This window comes from Rhea pennata, chromosome 8 (assembly GCF_028389875.1).
Source record: "Rhea pennata isolate bPtePen1 chromosome 8, bPtePen1.pri, whole genome shotgun sequence".
NCBI classification, from domain to species: domain Eukaryota; kingdom Metazoa; phylum Chordata; class Aves; order Rheiformes; family Rheidae; genus Rhea; species Rhea pennata.
In genome coordinates this window covers 28958691-28981276 of record NC_084670.1, presented here as the reverse complement: position 1 = coordinate 28981276, position 22586 = coordinate 28958691, and the positions used below count along the sequence as shown (strand labels likewise).

At 41.0% G+C, this 22586-nt stretch overlaps 1 protein-coding gene across 2 annotated transcripts in view; it reads left to right on the top strand.

Moving 5' to 3' along the window:
* The window catches only part of NTMT2 (N-terminal Xaa-Pro-Lys N-methyltransferase 2), a 31716-nt gene extending 20840 nt beyond the window's left edge, over window positions 1-10876 (top strand). The window contains exons 2-4 of one of the 2 annotated variants that reach the window (XM_062581613.1): window positions 335-510; window positions 6346-6595; window positions 10305-10876. In XM_062581613.1, the coding sequence (XP_062437597.1) occupies window positions 335-510; window positions 6346-6595; window positions 10305-10579 (701 nt within the window). In that variant the 3' untranslated portion in view covers window positions 10580-10876. The remainder of the gene's footprint in view (window positions 1-334; window positions 511-6345; window positions 6596-10304) is intronic. The other variant, XR_009959123.1, reaches the window with a different exon arrangement.
* Window positions 10877-22586: the final 11710 nt, after the last annotated feature.

Below are 22586 nucleotides of genomic sequence, written 5' to 3'. Positions count from 1 at the left end.
ATTGGAAGGCCTGTCTAGTGGTAGCTCTGTGTCACACATGCAGGAAAACCTGCCTGTGTGTGTGCGTGTGAGACAGCAACAACTGATGTGTTCCAAGCAAACTTTCTGGTCTGTCTGAATCTTCTATCTGTTTCTGTTTGAAACTTTTGAGATGCAAAGTGTAACTACTGTTCATATGCCAAAGCCCATCAAGCATAGAAGAACCCAGGACGCTGAGGACAGATCTCAGTTCTTCAAAGAATAGGCCAACCTGTTGGCAAAGACATGCATGCCCCACTTAGTGAGGTAGATATATCTGTCATTAACAATAAAGTAATGATTTATCTGCTTGCAGTGAAACTTTATGCTTTAACAAGTCAAGTCATCAATGGTGAGATGCAGTTCTACGCCAGGGCCAAACACTTCTACCAGGAGGTGCCAGCCACAGAAGAGGGCATGATGGGAGACTACATTGAACTCTCCAATACAGACATTGAGTCCTCCAGGGAATTTCTCAGGAAGTTTGTTGGGGTGAGTCATCTAATCACATCTTCTGCAAGAAACAGTGGTCATGTGTCATAAATGACATACATTGTTCCCAGTCACATACGTTTTAAATGGCACCATATGTCATATTTCATGTGCATTCACAGGTCATATCTGGCTTTTCATTGTGTCCAGTGACATATAATTTATATGCATTCTACCAGATTATGCATCATAATGAATATACATTTTGCCTGGCAATATGTCATTATTTACCTGCTTTTATTCTTTTCTTATGCTCTGAAACTGCAAAGAGGATTATACAAGGGGTTCTTCTAGTTAGGTCTCGGTAGAGGATTAGTTCTCAGTGTAGGGCTGGGACCTTTCATGATACAATCTTTGCTGGCTTCACTGGGAGACTTGCCTGTGCAAATTCCTGCAGTACATATGGGAAAGTAGCTGAGACTAAATACTAAGTTTATGTTTTGCATTTCTATCAGTATTTCAGACAAGGCTGCAAGAAAAAACATCCTACCCCCAGTGCTGGGGGTATATAAAATAAAGAGAAATTGGAGAAACCCATTAGGAGAATTATTTTTTCTTGAACATTCCAGTATCACTAAGGTCATTTGCAGGCAGATTTTTAAAGGTCTTAAAAGGTCTCTTTTGACCTGAGATGCAGAGAGATGCCAAGTGGAGTTTTAAAAGCGATACCAATAGCATTTTTGCACTTAGCTGTCTGAAAATCCCGTTCATACATAAATGTGTCTCTAGAAATCTGCAGATCTTTAAAAGTGAGGTCCAGTCATTTCTGACTGCTGTTCCCCTTCCCAGGGGAAAAGCTCAACAACAGTATTAGACGCTAAAGAATCCACAAAGCCAAGGGCTGCAGGAAACCAAGTTTCATGCATTCTGCGCACAGAATGACTAGTTCTGTATAATGTTACCATAGATCTTTCATTATCTACTCAAATGTACAAATTTGGGGTAGCCAGATGACTTTTTTTTAGCCTTAATCATCAACTGTGGAAAAAAGCTCAATAAGTTAAATAGATGTTGTGTAAAAAAAAGGACACAATTTAAATGAATCGGGATGGAAAACAAGTGTGGTTTAACAACAGAAAGAAATCCTGTATAGCAGAGAAGGGCAACTGATAGAAAAGTTTGCTATACCTGATAGAGGCTTCTGGGGCAATGTGCCAGCAAAACATAATTACTTGAGTTAACATCTGCAATATTTTTATGAATAGTTATTTGCATTAATGCTAACGCAAAAAGGCTTTACAACATCTCGAGTCCTTGGTGTGTTAAGCTTTCTACACACACAGAATAAAAAAACATAAAAGAAGTTCAGCAAGGCCGCTGAACCAGATGATAAATGGCACTTCTATAGAAAACGAAATGTAACTTAAAAGTGAAGAGCCAGCCCAAGGCATATCCATCCCTCAAAATTTACTTAAGTCATGTTCAAAGACTTGTGGAATTCAAGTGGTGTATAAGACAGTACTCAAGGGAAGATTTCACACTTCCTAGGCATCATACAGATTCAACTTCCTGAATGGCAAGTTTGTATCACAGTGTTACACTTTTTCCTCTCCAAGACCTGAAAAGGAAAGAAGTACAGTCTATAGCAGAGTTCTCACATGGCAAAGAGAAATTGTACCCAATGCATCAGGTGTGATGACAGATAAAAAATACTCCAGAGTAAAGCTCATATTCCTGTTATTAGCCAGGAATAGTCTGAATAGCTGAGATCAAAAAAAGGGCAGAAAAAGGGATCTGTACATTTTGTTAGATCTGACTTAGCTTGTTCAAGCTTGTCCTCTGTTGAGATACAGTCAGTTGGTTATGGTACTTACAGTTTATTTTCCTTTCTTACTACTGCAATTTGAATCCTACCTAACCAGATAGGGATCTCTACTGGCTTTCTGTAGTAGTGTCTTTACTATAAAGCTAATTTGAAGTATGTCTTCCCAAGTTTATGGCTCCAAGAATAATTATTTTCCAATATATTCCAATAAGGCAATTAAAATTTTAAGAAAATGGTTCATGCTTATATAAACTATATTTTCTTTTTTTATAGATAAAAGCTATTTTTTAAAGACAAGTTTAATATCAGAAAATAGGAAAATTAGTTTCAGATCAAAAATAAAAATATTTCACTTCATTTTGGGGTTATTTTACCCTCTGAGTAGTTTCTCCTTTTGTTTTCCAAAAAAAAAATCAGTTTCAAAATGAAAAATGTTGTTTAGAAATGAAAAGTTGACAAGTTTTTTTTTCCTTGAAAGTCATCAAAAGGAAGTGTCTTAACATTTTCAACATTCTTTCCCATGTTTTTTTGGCTATAACTATTATCTAGATTTGAGATATCAATTTCACAAACACTTTGTTTTCTGGCAAATTTCGTGTTCCTTAAAAAACAGTTGCCCAGTTCCACTCAAATTACTCCTCTTGAGTTAGTTTGGCTTGTGTGGAAATGCCACACACTGACATTTCTCTTAGATGACTGATGTTGAATACCTTCATGTATGGCATTTCTTAGCATGATTCTTAGCACCACCGTAAACTGAGCCTTAGATTTCTTTACCTTTGGAGAATTTATCTTGCCTGGGCACATGGAAGGAATTACACAAAGGCATTGGAGAGATAGGACTTTAGCTCTGTTTTATCCTCTCTCCCTTCCCAGGTGAGTCAAACTGAGTTAGAAGTGCCACTGTGCTTAAGCTAAGAGGTTTTATGTGTGTGTGGGCGGATCTCAAACCAAGAGCAATATTCAATTCAGAGCCTGAGCCAGCAGAGCAATACAAACAATCTGTAAGTTGCCTTACGTGCAGCCCATATGTGAAGGGTTATCAGCAGAATTAGACCAGGGACTGTTCATGGCAGTGTGTTTATACCAGTTAAAGCCTTGATGTCCATATAGATGCTGTGTTTTCAAGAGTCTAATCCAGGGGTAATCTGTGAAAAAGGAAACAAAGAAAGCAAAGAAAACATTAATTCAGGAACACTTGTGGGCTATAGATGTGTGAAATACCACAAGAGGGGATTATCCTCAGAGCTCCCTTTCTGCCCTACACTCTTGCCCTCATTTCACCAGTCTGAGTGGTTACTGCTGAACAAAAAGTTTCTGGAGAATGATTTTGCCCCTGTTTGATCAGGTAGATGGAAGAGATTTTTTTGAAAAGCTACAAAAAAAAAATAATTTAGAAAGAAAGCCACTGTGCTTTTTATCTCTGCCTTGAGCTCTGATTTCTTTCTGCTCCTGCATGTCTACACTGTCTTCTTGCTCTTCCAAGACCTGAAGTACTAGCATCAGGAACGTATGCCACAGCTATATTACCCATAAGGAACTTCCTGAGAGCCTTGTTCACCTTTTCAGCTAAACTTGTGATTGTGTACATATCCTAAATGATAGTGATAAGGAGCAATGTGAAACAGATAATCAGAGGAGCAGTTGATCTTAAATTTTTGAGCTTGCTTTAGCTTAAATTTTTCACTTAAACTGTTTTTTTTTAATAAGAAATCTGATTTTCAAATCAATCAGGCTTTACTACCCTGTCAAAGCTCTGTGCACTCTCAAACTGAAAATACATTAGCTGAACATGAAATTATGTCAATATTTTCATTATAAACAGAGCTATAGTGCTTTAGAGGGGTTCTAGTCTGATTGCCATTTGCTCTTGCTCTCTGTCAGCAAAGTGTGGGATCAGATTTCATCTCCCAGGATTGTCGCCTCTCCTACTTCTTGATGGCAAATGGAGATGTGTCATCAGACATCCTTTCCACGGAGTGTCACAGGCAACGAATTCCCTGTCTTGAGCGAGTTACCGTAACTACAGCTTCCCTGAACACAAGTGTCAAAGTCAAAGCAGTCATATGAGGTTTAGTCTAATAAGGTTAGCTTTTTGGGATGGTAATCCCTCTTTTCTGACCAGCTCTTTCAAGGCTTTTTGTTTAATCACATCAGCCTAGGCCTGTATGGATCTGTCAGCAGACAGTGTGGAGATTTTTGTAAAGATTCAGGACACAGTTCCTCCTCCTTTCATGAACTCCATTTTACAGCTTAGTCTAGTCTTCAGTAATTGCCACATATTCTTTAGTGCAGCCTGTGAATGAAGAATAACTCATATGTTCTGGCTAATTACAAGCAGGTAGTCTCCAGAGAGGATAGGGCTCAAGACTCCTATGGACTCTTGCATATACTGGGAGATTAATCTTTCTAGGTTTATAAATTGGGACCAGCAGCCCTGCTGACTGGTGAGAGCCTTTGAGGTCCTTGTGCTCTTTCTGCACTTACTCAATGTAACCAGATGCTCAGCTGGGCTATTCATAGTCATGTCATTGATAGTACTATCCTTTGACCTTAATAATCTACTGAATTAAACACTGAAGCAAGGCCAAAAAAGCAGTGAATTACATGATTTATACTCGGTCATTATGGAGGGGGTCTCCTAATAAGCAGGAAAAGCTCAGCTCTTCCTGGGCTTGTTTCCTTTAGGAGCAGTGAAGCTTCAGCAGGAGGACTTTGGCCCAACTTTCATTTCAACTTTCAGTTCCAGAGAACAGGGAAAAGGTGTTTACATTTGCCTTTAATATATTTGTGTAACAAATAACTTTGGCCAAGGGAGCTCCAATCCCACAGTCAGTGCCTGTGCAGCCTTAAAATTTCTGTTTTACAGAACAGCAGCAGGCTCTTAAGAACCTTTTTATAGCTAGAATGGAAGCATTAGGGATGAAATACTGCTTTCATTATAAAGCTCCTTTTCTAATGACTCATTATTTTCTCATAGACATACCCTTTGTGCCACAATTTTCATGTCTGATCTCAGTCCAGGGGTGATATTTATAAAGAAAAAGGAATTATTGAGTAAAATCTACTCAATCATCTTCGTTGTCTCTACATCTAATAAAGAAATTCCATATATCCTTCAGTCCAAACTTTTTGTGTTTCCTAAGTTACCTACAGTTCTAAGTTCAAACATGGCTTGTTTTGAAAATTGCACTCAAAGCTCAGGGACACTGTATCTGTAGAGATGTCTGTGGGCACCTTGGAAATTTTGTACTCCAGAAGTTAATTCTTATGTGCAATACATGGTATGTGCTCATTTTAAGCCTTCACTGGGCTCAGAATGTAATGAGACATACCTGTGTAGTTGGCTGTGAGATATGGATACTTGACAGATGAACTTGCAAGGACTTTATAAAGATTAGGGGATCTTCTGAGAAGGTTAGGAACTTGTGAAAAGATTATGTCTCTTCTTATACCAAGCAAAAACTTACTGTACAGCAATGAATCCAGGACTGCAACGAAGAGGTCCCATCAACAGCAACCTTTGTGTTTTAGAGCTCAATAGTATTGCATAGTTATGCCTCCCATCACTCTTACTATGTAGGAAAATATAGGTCTCCTCTTTCTCCCAGATGAGAAAGCTAAGTCCCAGACTGCAGTGAGCCTCCCCAGGAAGGGAGCACAGTTTTGAGGAATATAGCCCCTTTAATGTTTTGTAGGTTTTTGAGTGTCTCTTGGCAGGAAGGGAATCCATCTAGAGAACTAGGGGAGATCTGTTTTCACTTCCTCCTCCTAGTGGTTTGGGCACTTGGTATGAGTTTCTGTAGGACACTGGGCTTCGCCCTCAGCTAGGGGAAAGTGAAGATGGGAGAAAAATGAATCAAGATGTTCTCTGGGAGTGTAGCAGCCAGTTCTGCTCCCTCATAGGTACCCAAAGCTGTTTTAATTCTCTTCCAGGTTGTGGTATCTTGCACAAATAAGGAGATAAGACACTAAGCTTGGTGGATTAAAGGGCATAGCTGATAATACAGTTGCTGTGATCTTTCAGTTGGTATTTTCCCATTTTCAAATGATTTTCTTGTATTCCACAGGGGGTGGGAAAAGCTGACACCAACCGCGCCTTGGACTGCGGCTCTGGGATAGGTCGGGTCAGCAAGCATGTCCTGTTACCAATTTTCAAGAGTGTGGAGCTGGTGGATATGATGGAGAATTTCCTGGCTGAGGTGCCAAACTACCTACAGGGCAAGGAGGACAGAGTAGAGATGTATTATTGCAAAAGCCTTCAGGAATTCACTCCAGCCCCACAAAGATATGATGTCATCTGGATTCAGTGGGTTTCAGGTTAGTTCAGCATGATTCCTCTAGCCAGGCATCTCAGAGAACTACATAGCCTGTGCTAAAAATTTTGTTAAAAGAATGGTGCAGTTATAAAAGAGGGTTCTCAAATGTTTGGAAAAACCAGGCTGAAGACTGACCAGTGCTGGGGGCACAGAGCTTGCCCTACCCTCATTCAGTTCCAGTACCTGGTCCCACAACAGCCCTCCATTGCCAGCACAAGCATTTGTGAAAAAAAAGCAAAACAAACAAACAACATAAAAACAGAGAAACTACTATACTCCTGCAGCCGTATTGTAAAGTCAGGCAGTCCTCACAGTTCGTATCTCTTTGAACTTGCCAGAAAAGCCCATTAGCGCAGGAACAGCCCCACTTCCTTTGAAGTCTCACAAGAGACCTTTGAGAATTCTCCCAAGCCCCATGCGCAGTGGGTGCAGATCAAGTTGCTTTCATTTAGATCATGTATGGGTGTGTGGGGGGGAGGGGTACGTGTAATCGGAGAGTATTTTGCATGCTAAGGTGCAGTTGAGGAGCAGGCCTTATGTTTTCTTGAGCAGGGATCTTCCTTAGCAAGCTAATGATACTGAATGATATTGAATACAGATATGCTGTGTTAGCTTCATCTGTGAGCAGTGATCTGTCAACACCTCTACATCTGGCCTTTTGTAGGAGAAAGACTGTAGCACTGTGGCAGTAACAATATACCAGCTTTAAGCTTGGCTATGAGGACATACAGCATGTGAGAGAGAGTTGTCTGAGTCTTGGCAGATCCTGGACAACCTTTTGCTCCCATGTTTTTATGGGGAGTTAGGTACTACAGCCAGCCCAAGGGATATCCAGAATGATTTCTCACTATGCAGTCTCACAAGGAAAAAGTGATTTTCTGAGAGATCTTCACTCCTTCTTTGGATTGGGTAGCCCAAGGGTTTGGACAGAGGGCAAGTAGTTATGTTTGCTCACAGGATTAGTACTGCCTTCATTTAAGGATAGCTTCATATGGCTTTTTGCAGAAAGCCTTTTTCCACTCGGACTTCACCACCTCTGCATCACAGCTTGGCTTCCCTAGGGATGGTACACATAAAGTCTTGTGGGAATCACTAACAGTCATATACCCCTTGCACACTGAATTCTTTTAGTTGAGTGGCTCTTTAGGTCCTTCCTCAGCTTCTGTCAATGAGTGTTCCTCCCTTTTGCTGATTTTTTGGAAGGCATTTCTGAATCTGATGATTATCCTAGCTTAAGAATATTTCAATAAACAAGCTGGGAAAAGGCATGGTAAACTCACCAGTATCTATAAGTTGAATCTTATACATGCGCTGATGTTTATCAAACAGGTTCACCTATCCATGTCCCACAGCACCTCTTCATATTACAGATGTCTGTTTCCTACCCTGCAAGCCACCTCAGTGAATGCACTGCAGTATTAAGAGCAGCAGACTGGCAATCGGATAGTGTGGATTATGTTCTTGGCTCCATCATTTTTATTTGATTCCTCCCTGCATGAAAAGTGCTATAAAATCATTAGTGAATGGTGTTGTCCTGCACTTGTAGAAAGAGAGAGTGGAAGGTGATCTGAGAAGTCATCTTTCTATTCTCCTGTCTCAGTCACACAAAACCACCATTTTTGACAGATGTTTGTCCAAGCTGTTCTTTGAAACCTTCACTGCTAGATATGTCATCATCTTTCTAGAAAACCTAACACAGTGCCTAACTGTCCATGCAGAAAGAAGGTAGTCTCCTAATCTTTGAACCTGAACATCCCTTACGAAGTTTAAGCTGTCAGAACAAGATGAGGCCTGAACAATTCCTTCTCTCCAAAACTCTGGAGGTGGTTTCTTACTAGACAAAAATAAAAAAGAAAGAAAAAAGAAAAAGAAGAGAAGAAAAAAAGAAAAGAAAAGAGAAAAGAGACAAAGGCAGAGAGGTTGGCGCAGGAGATAATGTTATTCAGGAGCACGCACTTCTTTTCTACATACAGTCTCAAACAATAATCAGTCTTCATAGAACAGGGCTTTTTTCTGTAACTGTGCAAACAAATTGCTTCAGAACAATATCATTTTCCTTTGTTATTTGTCCTTCTTGAATAACGCATTGTTGCAGGAAATCTGGCTCCTGTCTCATTTCTTCAGCAAGTCCAAGTCAATATGAGATGAAATGAGCTAAGGCTTGTCTGGACTTGTGGAAATCAGCTGTGTGGTTGCCTTTTCTTTAGCATAGACACAGATCTGGATCTCTTTCCTCTCTTCAGCCATCAGTCTCAATGAAATATGTAGGAATTTATGTATTATTCAGACTTCTACCCCTCTTTTGAATGGTTGAAGTATACCAACGAGCTCAGCACTTATTGGTGGAGTGGCAGCAGGCCAGACTTGCAGGTAGGAAATTTCTGAGATCTCAATTTGTTAGGAAATTGGGCTAAAAGCTAGGTCAAAGGAATGTTAAGTTCCAAATTAAGTGTTCAAATGTTTCAATTAATGTTGCCCATGCAGTCTCGATTTGTCTCATGTATACATAACTATATGAGCCCAAGCTGTTATTTTATGAAAACATAAAATGAAAACTTAAATTTCATATTGAAATTATCATTTTCCTTCAACTTGAAAGCTATTCAATTTTAGGCTTTGGGGCTTTTTTCTTCTTCTTTTTTGAAGGGGGAGATGTTTAGTTAAAAAACCTGACATTCTGTGTCAAAATGTGGTTTTGAAATGACAACTTCCATTTATTAAAGTTCAAATCTTCCACCAAGAAAACTAAATATTTTGACTAGAAAATATAAGCAATCAAAATTTTCAAGTTTTTCATTCAGTTTCTGACCAGCTGTCCTTGTTAATTCATTTTAGATGGGTTTCGCATGTCAGAATGTTTCTCATTTTGTTCTTTTCTGAGCCCTGCACTACTGGTCTCAACATAACCAAAGTATTGATCTTTGAGAGAGAAGGAACATAATATAATATTTTAAAATTTAAAATATTTCACTATTTTTGAACATACACAGTAGATGTAGAAATCACAACGCTATGGTATAATATAAAGAGTTTTATTTGGCAGTTTGGAAGGTCTTGCATTCCTCACTGGATCTTTAATCCAAAGCTTCTATGATGGGCACACAGTGTTACACAAAGGTTTTTAGATCTGTAGTTTTAAAACCCGAAAGGGACCATTAGATTATCTAATTTGACCTACTTGATATCACAGGCAGTTATATTTCATTCATTTACGCTTGTACTAAGGCAATAGTTTGTGTTAAATTAAAGCATATCTTGTGAAAGTCAACTACACTTGATATGAGAACTTCAAGAGGTGGTAAATCCACCACTTCTGTTGGTAGTTTCCAATGGTAATTACTTACACTGTTAAACAGTTGTCACTTATTTCCAATTTGAATTTGTTTGGCTGCAGCTTCCTGCCACTGATTCTTATTATGACTTTAACCACCAGATTAAAGAACCCTTCAGCACCCAGTATTTTCTCCGCTATTCCCATTGACTTCTGTCCACATCTGTTGCTGCTGCTAATGTGGATCCTAAATATTGATTTGGGTTTGCAGCTGTTGATCTCACTGATTTGCTCTGGATTTCATAATAAAATCTGGCAGGACTAGAACTTCTCCAATAAATAGGTTATAGAGAAGCAGATCAAGGCACTATTCTGATGTTTAATGAGTAGTCCCTTTGAGCGGCTAATAGTGATCTGTTTTGCATCTTTTCATCTGTAGGATATCTGACAGATAAAGATCTCCTGAGGTTTCTCATCCGTTGCCAGAATGGCTTGAAGGATAACGGTGTTATCATTCTTAAGGACAACGTAGCCAGAGAGGGCTGTGTCCTGGATTGTCTGGATAGTAGTGTGATCCGAGACCTGAACATCCTCCACAGCCTCATTGAAATGAGTGGACTCACCATCCTACAAGAGGAGAGGCAGAAGGGATTCCCTGAACAGTGTGTCCCCGTCTGGATGCTGGCCATGCAGAAAGACCCTGGCCGTTCCTGATTTCATCCTGTGACTGCAGAGACTAAACTGTGGGTCAGCCACAGGATTGTGAAGGAGAAGGGGGGAAAAAAACATCCACTAGAATCCTACTAACCATGTACTGCTGCTACTACAATTCTAAGGGATCGACTTCTGAAGGATCAGGAAACAATTATATTTGATTCAGCTTGTCTGAGGGGACTATGCTGCTTCTAAAAACTGCCTGCTTCAGTATTCTCTCCACTTCAAAAAGCCTTTTGAACAGCTCATCATCGGATTCTTATTTCATTAGAGAGTCAATACTATGACAAAACCCATCTAATTAAAGTAATTTGGTCTGATATTTCTGTAGTGGCTAATACCTTTTGGAGTGCCCTGTATGAGGGGTTAACAGTTAAGCCTGTTTTCTACAGTCGCACTTAAAGCTTTTTTGGAAATTGAGAAGGATCTGTCAGATCACTGAAGCAGGACATTCAAATAGCTTCTGGAAAACCTAGCCCAAATTTCAGCTATCATCACTATCCATATTTTAAAAAGTTTAAACCAAAAATGTAACGGAAGTTTTATCTTTTTGTTGGCATTAGCTGTGCAGTTTGTTTATTTTTTGCATTCCTATCAGTTTGGAAAATAAGACAACCTGGCTAATTTTCCTTTCTTTTCAAGGAACTACTTTATCTTCCTGGTGCTTTTGCTGTAAAACAGTCGTGGTGCATAAAGGTTTTCATATTCAGGGGAAAAAATTAAGTGACAAATATATACGTATTTGCACTGAAATCTTGTGAAAAGATTGTCCCACAAATTATGTTCTGGAAAATATTTTTACAAAATGTTCACAGTGGAAACCACTTGAAAGCATCTCTTTATTATTCATACCAGTGTAAATTTCTTTCTTTTCCCACATTCAGAACAAATCTGGCACCATATGCAAAGCTAATGGGATTTCATGGGGTGTTAATAGTAAAACTGTAAGAAGAACTAATACAGTATTGTATTAATTAACAACTGTACTGAACTGCAGAGGGTGTCAGTGTAACCCAAAAGCATCTATGATTTATACTTAAACAGCAGCTGTATAAGCCTGGATTCAACAGTACTAAAGCACATACCATCTCCTTAAGGGTCACAGAAATTACGTATTGAGCAGCTTCTTGTCCCCTTCACATATGCACAGAAAGTGCTGTGGAAGGAAAGATCATTTTGCAAAGTTTTTCAGATTTTGAAATTCTGCTTTATTCTGAATGAGGACAAAAAAAGGGAATTTTAATTTTTTTTATAAAGGAAAATTCCAATCACATGACCACAAATGTATTCCAAGCAGATTAAAATTTTTCATTTGGACAAAAGCAAGTGTTTATTTAGCGTTTGTTACTATAATGCATTAAAAAGCAAATTAAAAGTGGTTTGTTGAAAATTTAAAAAATGAATGATAATGTTAGAATGGACTCTTTTGACTCTACCAGAACTTATATCTTGTTTTGTTCTTCTGAAATGCAATTCCAGCAAAACTTACCAGACTTTGCGAAGGGTTGCATTGTGACAAACTCCATGTTCTGATGCAAGGAGGATCTCCGCGTGGCTCTATGCACAATTGTCCGTGTCAGATGTTGTCATCTGTGTTAGATTAGTGCACATAGAAGCCTGAAGATAATGAGATCAGGGAACCTCTCAGCTGGATTCTAGTGCTCTTTGCCATCCTTTGATAATGAACCTACAGTTTTGTTTTAATTGAGTAACTTATCTTCTCTAGCAATATGGTTGCATATGTTGAGAATTTCCAATTTACGGCAGAGGCCTTCCTGCAGTCAAATCTTATCCAGTAATTGTTCTCTTAATATGCCATCGTTAATTGTAGCATTAAGGAAAACAACCCTGGTGATTTGGTGAATATTCTGGCGTGTCATATAACCTAGAAACCTATGTTTCCCATGACACAGATGCTTCTGGAATGTTTTGGCTAATTCTTCCATTTTAATCAAGTGGTAATGGAAGTAAATTTAGCATATAATGCTGTAAAAAAAGCTAGGTGAATAGTTATATTCTGGACTTGTCTCCAGGACTAAGTGCTTCTAATTGCTTTTAAGCCACTGTAGTGGTTTCATTCTGCCAAGACTGCTGAAAGCTGTGGCAGTGATTGGGTGTATATGAATATGTGCAGATATCTGAAGGAAACTCAGTCGTTTGTTTTACAGGAAGGAAGCATCAGTCCTATGGTTACCAGCACTGGTTAGCAGTAATGGAAAAATATTTAAAAGACCTTAACATGGATTACAAATTAATTTGTCCTTCACCATTTTTTCTTCCAGCCAGAGATGTCTGTCATGGTGCGGAGTGGGGTATGCTGGAGATCCTAGCACAATCGTGTCTGTGCCAGGCATATCTGAGTGGTGTTGGTCACTACAATGGTGAGAGAACTGCATTTTGGAAATAGGGAAGTAAACCATTTTATAGAAATCTAAACAGATGCACTGGCTCGCTGTACAGAATGTATTAGCTATTCTCTTCAAAACAGAGTGAGTGCAATTCAGTAATGAGAGAAGTGGTTCCAAGATGGATATAGGATGTAAAGTGGTTTATGATGAAAAGTAGAACATAAATGTTTGATATTACTGTCAATGAAATAGATTTTTCTAGGTAAAAATGTTCTTCACATGTTCTGTGCATCTTTCCTCTTTCAATTTCCGGAATACATACACATATCACATCATAACATATCACAAAAATATATCAGAAAAATATGTTCCCTTAACTATGTGAGAATGGAGACAAGCAAAACCTTAATTTAGTAGAAAAAAACATATTTCATGGTTCCCACATTCCTGGAAATTAATGTTTCATGGCTATTTTGCTTCCACAGTAAAATATTAAAGCTTTTCTGGTGACATAATGAACCTCAAGAGGAAAGAAACACAAGCCCTCCAGGGATTTAGATGCATGAGATTGCTGCAGACTGAATAATATTTTGTTTTCCTCCTTTTCCAAGGTATATTTTAATTCAAGAATTCCCAGTCAATCAGTAGGCCACCCTTAAATGTTCGTAATCTGGGGTAAGTGCCAGACTTAACTTAGAAGTGCTGGATTCTCTGGACTTTAGCATAATGTGTAATAATAGTGCATCATGAATTTCAAACTGAAAATCTTGCTTAGAAATCATCTATGTATCAGTTGCCCTTTGATGTTCAAAGATTGAATAATTAACTCAGATGTTCCGCCTCAGCTTTCAGGTTATTTAAAACATGCAGTTCAAGAAATCTTTAGCTCATCAGACTGCACTTGGAATGGAATGCCATTTGTTTGGTGCTCATCTGGGACTTGTTCCTGATCTTGATGCTACCAGGAATTTAACCCAAGATCACGGCCCTACCTGAGGTAGCATTCTGTGTAAGCTCAAGCCCTCATTCACCACTGACAGGTAATTAGTGAGCTAGGCATTTAGTTCAGCAACCCGCATTTTATGTCACACACCCACTACTTAAGTAATTGTTTAGCCAAAGAGTAGTGAAGCCCACTTCTGTCATGTTACCACCAAAGCTCTTGGTAATGCCCGATTTTCTCATATCGGGTCCTATACTGTAAAAATACTGCTTTTTTTGTGTGGCTGAATATCAAGTATTATCTTTATGGTAAGAATGTGAGGTTCCCTGCAAAAGAGATCCTTGAACAGGATCCTGACAGTGGCCTCTAAATGCTACTGCAGCCCAAACAAAATATAATGAAGTAATCATGACAGTAGTCTGAATAGCAATCCCAACTGTGCAGCTCTGGCAGCCATCACAGCACAAGCTGTTCGTGTTCAGAAGGCTGGTCAGACATTGCAAATGGCCTTTCATTCCTGTTCAGAACAAAGAGCCATCCTTTTGAAACGTACCACTGAATTGATATTCTGGAATACTTTGTTTCAGAAATATTGAAATGGTAATATCAAAATATTTAGTTTGACTTTCTTGTTTGGATGTCTGTATAATCTAAACTTCTTTGAGATAATATCTGAAATAATACATTATATGGTATTATAATAGTTGAAATGAAACATTAGTGTCTTACAGAATACTCTGATAAAATCAGTACATGCCCTGTCCTCAGATTTAGTGAATGCAAGTCAGCAATTTCCAGAGGAAACAGTGTTTTCAAGAGGAATAGTTCTGTCAAGAAGTATTTGCCCAAACTCTTTTTCTCTGGATGTATCCTGTCCATTCAGGCAGCTTGCAGATATACCTGGACTAGTGACTGGCCACCATAAGCTTGCAAAAGGCAGGAAGAAGCAGCAGCATCTCCAGAGCAATTCAGACCACTACAGAGCTGAACTGGCTTAGAGTAAGGCAGCATCCCCTCTCCCAAGTTGCTGTAGAGTGGGAATGAAAGCGTATCCTTGTTACAATCAGTTTAGCATCTTCATTGTTAATGTCAAACAGAAGTGCAGAATGATCCGATGAGCTGTGACTGTCAGAACTGTGAAAGGCTATGGACTTGGATAACCAAGAAGCAAGATTTGATTTGGATAACCAAATCAAAGTCCTTGTACTGGGCTACTACGTTAATGGGAACAATATATGTGAGTACGTAATACCAACTGACAAAAGCTTTGTCAGTAATTCCACAGAGTGCCCTGAACACCTTTATGCCGTTCTCCTGTTTTTTTCCATTCTCTTAATCCAGGCTCCCCAGAGCATTTACAATGGCATATCAGACAGTAGGCCTGTCCAGAGGAACTTGACTGTTACGTGTGATTAAAACCAGTTGTGTTGCATCCCATTCCTCTTTTCTTCCTTTGATGCTTCTTCCAACTTGCCAAGGAAATCTCTCCTCCACTTGCCAAAAAAGATTTGTTCCCTGTGGACATCACCACATCTCACTGAAGTAAAGCAGACTGCCTTTGATTTTGAGAGGAGGTAATTCTGTTTATCTGAGAGCAATAACAACACGCTGTATTTCAAACATACAGGTTAATACCTGTCTCTTTAAATTGATGTCAAAGAGCCACTCCCAAGACCTTTGCACCAAACAAAGCTCACACTCTCATCATCATTATAAATACACTTCCTATCTGTAAACCTTGAAGCATGTGTTACTGTGTTCTGGATGAGGAAACTGAGGCACAGAAGGGTGATCTGGGCTGCACTACAGTTTTATCTAAGTGGGAACTCTGAGTGATTAACATCTCTACAAATCAGGCCACTACAGGAACAACTACAGAGTGTTTTGCAGGCAGGTGTAAGCTTATTCTGCCTGTGCTTGGAGCAGATTGAAACAGTGTAGTTGTGTGAATCAGCTGGGCTGATTAGCCCAACCTGATATGTCCTGCGAGGAGCAAGCTCAGGCTAAGCATTGCACTCCTGAACATATACGGCTTATGCTCATTTCAGAGCATTTGTAGAACAACCTGGAGAATGCCTGCAAGAGAGGCAGCAGACCTACCAGTAAGCAAAAGGATGGACTCAGCCAGCACTGCAGCAAAAATAAAGACAGAAAATTAGTGGAAGTTTTCTCTTCCCTCTCCCTGTCTTCTGGAAAGGTTGAACTAGCAGGCATTTCAATCTATTACAGTATTTTCAGGCTCCTGAGACTAAGGTTTTTAGAGGCATCTGAAGTCCTGCAAGTGTGCTGTGGCTTACAGGATGCCTTTTGGTGTCTTTGGATACCTGTAATTCTCTGGAGATTTGGCCTGTAGGAACCTCAACTTAGACACAGAAGACTAGGTTTTCAGAAGTATGTATGAGACCAGATTTGAAAGTGTTTAAGTGCTCCTGCTGCCACTGCTGCAAGGGCAGTACTGCAGCATAGAAATCCTCCCATGCTACTCCACTAGCAGAATAACAAACATGTCAACTCCACGAGGTCAAAACTCACAGATCTAGCTTCAAAATATTTGTTTGAAAGATTTTACTGCGTATGTATGCAGATAGTGAACAGTTTTACAGATGTATGTGCATACATGTGGAATATGCAGAGCTCGTATTAGCCAAGGCAACCTCAGGTGCTTGAAATATGTGTGGCTTGACATCCTTTCATGTGGCATTGGCTGCAGTGGAAGAGGGACCACTGTGTAATCTATATCTCAAGCTGCAGGAAAAAATGAGCCAGCAGAGTTTGCCAAGGCACATGTTGCCAGATCAGCATTGGTTGCCAGCAGCTATGTGCCAAGCCCAACTCCATCCCAGCAGTCTATGGCCATATCTCCTGGGTGATAGCTGGCATGTCGTACCTGTAAAATCCACTCAGAGTTGCTCTAGCCTCTGTGAAGTATGTTGCCTGTATCTTATGCTGCTCCGTCAGGTGAGGACTTTAAGAAGTGGTACCTAGGGTCAGCTAAGATGACCTTATGATCCTATGGCTCCTACTCCCTGGCCTGCAAGTAGTCACAGGCACATAAAGCATGAAATGGTTCTCACCTAACTTGAACTTCTAAGAGTCAGTTATCTGAGGCTAGGATAGTTGTTAAGACTTCCCATTATAGCCACTGGGGAGAGATCTGCATCTCCCAGAAAGCTCCTCACTGCTGAGATGGTTATCCAAGATACTCAACTGCAGAAGGTGCCTACACAACTGTCTTAGCTTAAGACAATTCATCCTCAGATATTTAAGTGTGGAAGCTCCAGTGTGTGGAAGTCCATGGACTCCACTGTGAGCCCGGTCTCAGGTCCTGCAAGTATGCATGTATGTAACTGTTCCAACAGCTGCAGAGCCTGGATCTGCAGTGCCAAGCGTAAAAACCTTACAACTCTGAAAGTCTCCACAGAGGGCCAAAGTGAAGGTTGTCTGAAATTCTCCCATCCTGGGCCTTTTGGCATGTTCCTTTCAGAACCACCCCTAAACAGACTGCCCATGGCAAACTCTTAAAAATCCAACCTGTGAAATAAACAGACTCTAAGAGTTGCCTGTGACTTCTGCCACTGCAACAACTTCAAGGTAACAACAAGTCAACAAACCCTGATCAACAGTATCTCCACTGCGGTCCAGCAGCTGAGATTCTGGAGCAGCAAGAGAAGTCATCAAGAAGAACTAAATGATTTAGTAAATCATTAATGTTCCCAGAGAAATCCTATTTGGGTTGCCTTGATTTGGTGAGAGAGGCAGCACTGACCAATTAGGAAAGGCAAAATATAGGCCACTGAAGAAGATCTTGTTTGGATAGCGTCTGTAGACCCACCCTTTGACTTGTTCCTTACCTTGTTATATGGCCACATACCCTCCTTACCCATGTAGATGCCCAGACAGAGGAACCCTGAGTTAAGTGAGCACTTCTTCAGCTTCTGCTCAGTTGTTTCTCTACTCAGGTAGGATTCAGACCCTGTCTTTCTGTTCTTCATTGATCTTGCAAGTCCCTAGATTGATGTCTGATAGTGCCTTCAGTTTGCACCATACAGTAATTCTGATTTCAACAGGCAGAGTAAATCCTACCTTCGCCTGCTGTAGCTGCGATCAGTAACTAATGCTCTCTTCTTCTGTGATCTTTCAAGACAGGTAGCTTTGTCCCAGCAGACCACATTCTCTATACCAAGGAGAGAAATACTGGCTCACAAAAGATATCTTAGCACACTACTGCTGCGATCTGAACCAGCCATGCAACATCCAAGACAGCTGCATCTTTTCAACAGAAAGGATTTTAGGAATTCAGTGGAATCCTTTCTTTAGTTGCATTCTCAGGTAGACAGATCTACTTACAGGCTCATGTGCCCTCCAACATCTCAGCATCAGAGCATGTTGTAGTATTCAGTACACTGATCCTCTACACCCTCTCGTCAGGTAGGGAAGGACTAATTAGCTTCATTGCATATATGGGATAATCATATGGCAGAGTTTCATTCATCTTGTTTTACTTTGTTTAGTCAAAACTAGTTTTACAAATGCTTTATAATCAGGAAAGCAAGGCTGATACCTGTGCAAGGCCTTTCAGTCTGTCTGGTAGTAGTGGACAAATCGGGCACTAGGAAGACCCTGTCTTTCTCTGGCTAGCGAGTCGGTCTTCAGCTGGGACCAGATGCCTAAGGTTGGTGAGTTGAATCTCACCCTTAGGGAGAGAGGCCTTAGGGAGTTTTATACATCAGAACAGGGAACAGAAGCCAGCTCTCCTTAGTCACAGCTGTGTGCTCGTACCACTGACCTTATTTGTGTAAACTGAAGGGTTTTGGGTTTCCAGCATGGTAAACAAAGATTTAACTACTCCGTCTCTCTTCCCAAATAACTTTCCCTGAATGAGAATGGTAAATAGAACCATGACTCTCAAAAAATCTTTGATTTTGTGCTTTTTCTGTAATTGATCCTCTGCTGGAAAACAACTCAATTTTCTGCTAAAAAACAACCCAAGGGAGTGCCTTAACAGTAACACTGCAAGTAGTCCCATACACTTCTCTGCTAGATCCTGTGGCAGGAGAGTGGATGCCTGCCATGAATGGGTTTATAATACTGTTTTCACATTGGCACTGTGTGATGAGGAAGTACAGGGGCAGCTGGGACAACTGGCTATACACAGAATGTAGTGTAGCACATTTCACTCTCCTCCAGCTTCACGCCTGGCTTTTCAGACAGGAGTGGACAGTGACTAGTCAGCAGCATCTAGCAACTGGGATCAGGAACCAGAAAGAAGCTGTGGCCTCGTGCTGGGCATGTGAGAGGTGTTAATGTCATGGCTGGAGAAGAGAGAAGTGCTTGACAAATAAAGCGGGGAACTTGACAGTTTAAAGTATTTTCATCCACAAACTCTCCATTGTGAGACTGGCTTTCACATAATGACATTTTAGGAAATGATACTTGTGTATTTGTAGTCAACATCCCTTAAGGCTTAGCTGCACCATGAAGGCTGTAAAGTTGTTCTTGTAAAATGAAAGTTCTTACATAATCAGAGGATATAGAAATGGGTCTAACTTGCTGTGCAGAGAACAGGTGAGGAAAATGCAGATGGTGTCCCCTCCCTCTGCCCTATAACAAGGAGTACTCACAAATACACAGTTGACATTGCTGTTACCTGACTCTTCAGTGTATGGGAGCACAGCACCTGAAATCGATAATCAACACAAGGGCAAGGAGTAAGAAGGAGGCAGAGTCATAAAAAGGAGAAAAACAAGGATTGTGTTATTCCTTCTGAATGAGGAATAGCAAGAAACTTACTCCCTATCACATAGGCTATGAATATGTGTTGTGCTGTTATTTCTCATGTCTTTACTTAAGTTCAGGCCTGAAAACACAAACCAGCCTACAATATTTCCATTTGTAGGTCCCAAAGGGTTTGCAGTGCAGAGAGGAACACATGCTAATCCCCACTGTAGAAGACGAAGCAATGACCCAAAGCATCGCATCACTGAGTAGCCGGGTTGGGATCACACCTGAATCAATCCTGTCTCTGGACAAAGCTGCCACTTCCCTGTATGCCACCTGTGAGTACAACAGGTCAATTTTTTTCACAAGTTGTTCTGGGACAAGAGACAAGTTGGTCTCTTTTGGCATGCCATACACCTTTCCTTCACAAGGGAGCTGAGTATGACAAAGAGCAGCCAGCCCTCTGCCAGGGCCTCACTGCTGCTTGAGGCAGAGCAGGGCTGCAAGGAGAGTGTCTTGGTTTGGTAGGATGAGAGTTCCAGCCAGGAGAGCTGAGGTGAAAATCCAGCACAAATCCATATGAGACACCCTTGCAGCTCAAGACATCCATCAGCTAATCCTCCCTTTGGCAGACTCCCCACTTACCCATTCCATCAAAGGAGCTTGGATTACAACGGCTGCTGTCTTAATGAGTGAGACTGCAAAGGAAGCTGGTTTCTCCAGGACAAAAATAAAGTACTTTGCACTCTCTGGGTCACCTTGCCTTTTAGGAGAACCAGGCGTTTAACAGACTGTTATCCCCAGGGAGGCTGTGTGCACAGAGAAATCAGGGCTGAGAGAGGCTAAGTACTGTGCCCCATGTCACAGCACAATCCTGGATCAGAACTGGGTACAGAATCTGTGTGTTCCAACTTCCCTTTTTTGGGGGCAGATTATGGGGCCGAGGCCCTGGCCCTTTGCTGTCATTAAAGACCTAGTGGTGTTCTTTGGCAGAGGAAAGGTGTTAACGCTCGTTTCCTGGCCATGCTCCAATTTGGCTGACTATATTCTTGCCTTCTTATGTTCCTGCCCCACCCCATCTACCAGTTTTGATTGCATAGCCTGATCGCTGATTCCCCAAATCGCTTATTGATGTGAGCTGCAGAATGGGTCCTCTTTTACCGTAGACGTCACTGCATTGCATAAATACAGGATCTCAGGTTGTAAGATTATCTACCGTGGGGTTCCCTATTGTGGAGAAGCACACATTTGCAAGATGTATTATGGATTTTGCCCCTTCCTTTCCAATCATTGGAAGTGCGACTGTAGTGGAGTATGGTGGTCTTGTGCTGTTGCAGAGTTGAAGCGTTTAGAGAGGGTTTTCCAGTTCCTCAGATCCTGTTGCTGCTATTTCTCCCATAACTATTGGAACAAACTGCCCATGCCTCTCTAATCAAAGAAATGTGAAGTTAGCGAGAGGCCCCTAAAACATTTCCTGGCAAAGAGACAAAAGTAAGTCTACTGAGAAGTTTATGCAAAGAGAATATTTCCAGTATATACAGTTCTGTCTTGTACTCAGATGTCCATACCAAAGCAATTACTGTAAGGGAGATGCTGACTGGCTGGAAGAACCTGTTCATTCTGGGTCTGTAATGGAGTCTGTGAGGAGCTCAGCTTCCTGGTGTGGAAGAAGGTAAGTGTGTGTGAGGAAGGGAGGCTGGGACATGTTTATTTGGGAGGGTAACCTTTCTGGGCTGGGAGCCTATATTTTAATTTATTTGGTGGTCCAGGGAAATTCATCACATCACATTTCTCCAGCTCCTATATCCACTGAGGTAATTACATCACCCTGGAGTCTTAGCTAGCTAACATGGATGCAGCTGTATAAAGCGCAGGCTGGCCATTTCATGATGGCAATGATACGGTTTGTCCCTAAGACAAAGTTGCACAGGAAAGGTAGAAGTCTGAGTCCAGCCAGGGAAATGCAGATCCAAGGCCAGCTCTGAACTTTGAGCCAGCTCACGGCTGGCTTTTTCCATGTCTGCCTTTACCCCACCCTTGAGCTCCTCACATTAGATCCAGAAACACACGTGGTCTCTATGTTCTTGAAAGGACAGGCGCTGCTCTTTATGGGTTGCCAGCAGAAATAGCCAGGGCCGGTACTAGGGCTTTCAGAGAGATAACTCGCATGGTCTAAGAAGCATTTTGATGGTCTGGAGTTGCAGGGCCTTTCAGCTACTTGGCAGCACTGTGTTTTGCAAAACAGGGATAAAGGGCCGAGGCCTGCGTGAGTTGGGGCAAAGACTGGAGTGGGGGGTTGTGGCAAACTAAAGTGCTGAGAGTGGAGAGAGATAGAAGGGGAGAGCCCTGGAAAGTAGAATTTCCAGGCTACAGAATCAATGGATCTGGGGTAGGAGACAGTAGCACCCAGCATAGCTGTGGGCACAGTTGCTTCTCCGTTCTGTCTTTGGACTGGTATAGCTACATGCAGCAACAGTTCCTGAGCATTCCCTGCTTGTGCCCCTGCTCACATACTCACTGTTTGGTGTCATTCCAAACACTGGCAAGAATACAGGAGAAAGCTCAGTGCCTACCGGGTCAGAGCCCTTGCTATGGAGTGCCTGTTCCTAAACTCTCAATATGCAAAGGGATGTTGGGATATTTACTCATGAAGTCTCGTAGCACCTCTGAGAAGCATTATCCGTGTACATTATCCGTGTTTTATTCACAGCAGTGCTAAAACAGTGTGGGAATCATCTTACACAGCTAGAGAGCTAGGCAGCGTCAAAGCTAGAAAGAAAACTGGAGGCTGCCTGGTACTCATTGTGTTCCCCATCAGACCCTGCTATCTCTGCTAGGTAGTGCTGAGCCTGCTTCTGAACCCCATGTCTCATGTTTATAGCCTACCTTTACACTAAAATCTTTATAGCAATTTACAACCAGTATAATTGATTTTGATAAAATACATCTCTAAGCTCTTGCAGGCAGGGATTCTGTTTTCAAAAGCTGAACTGTTCCT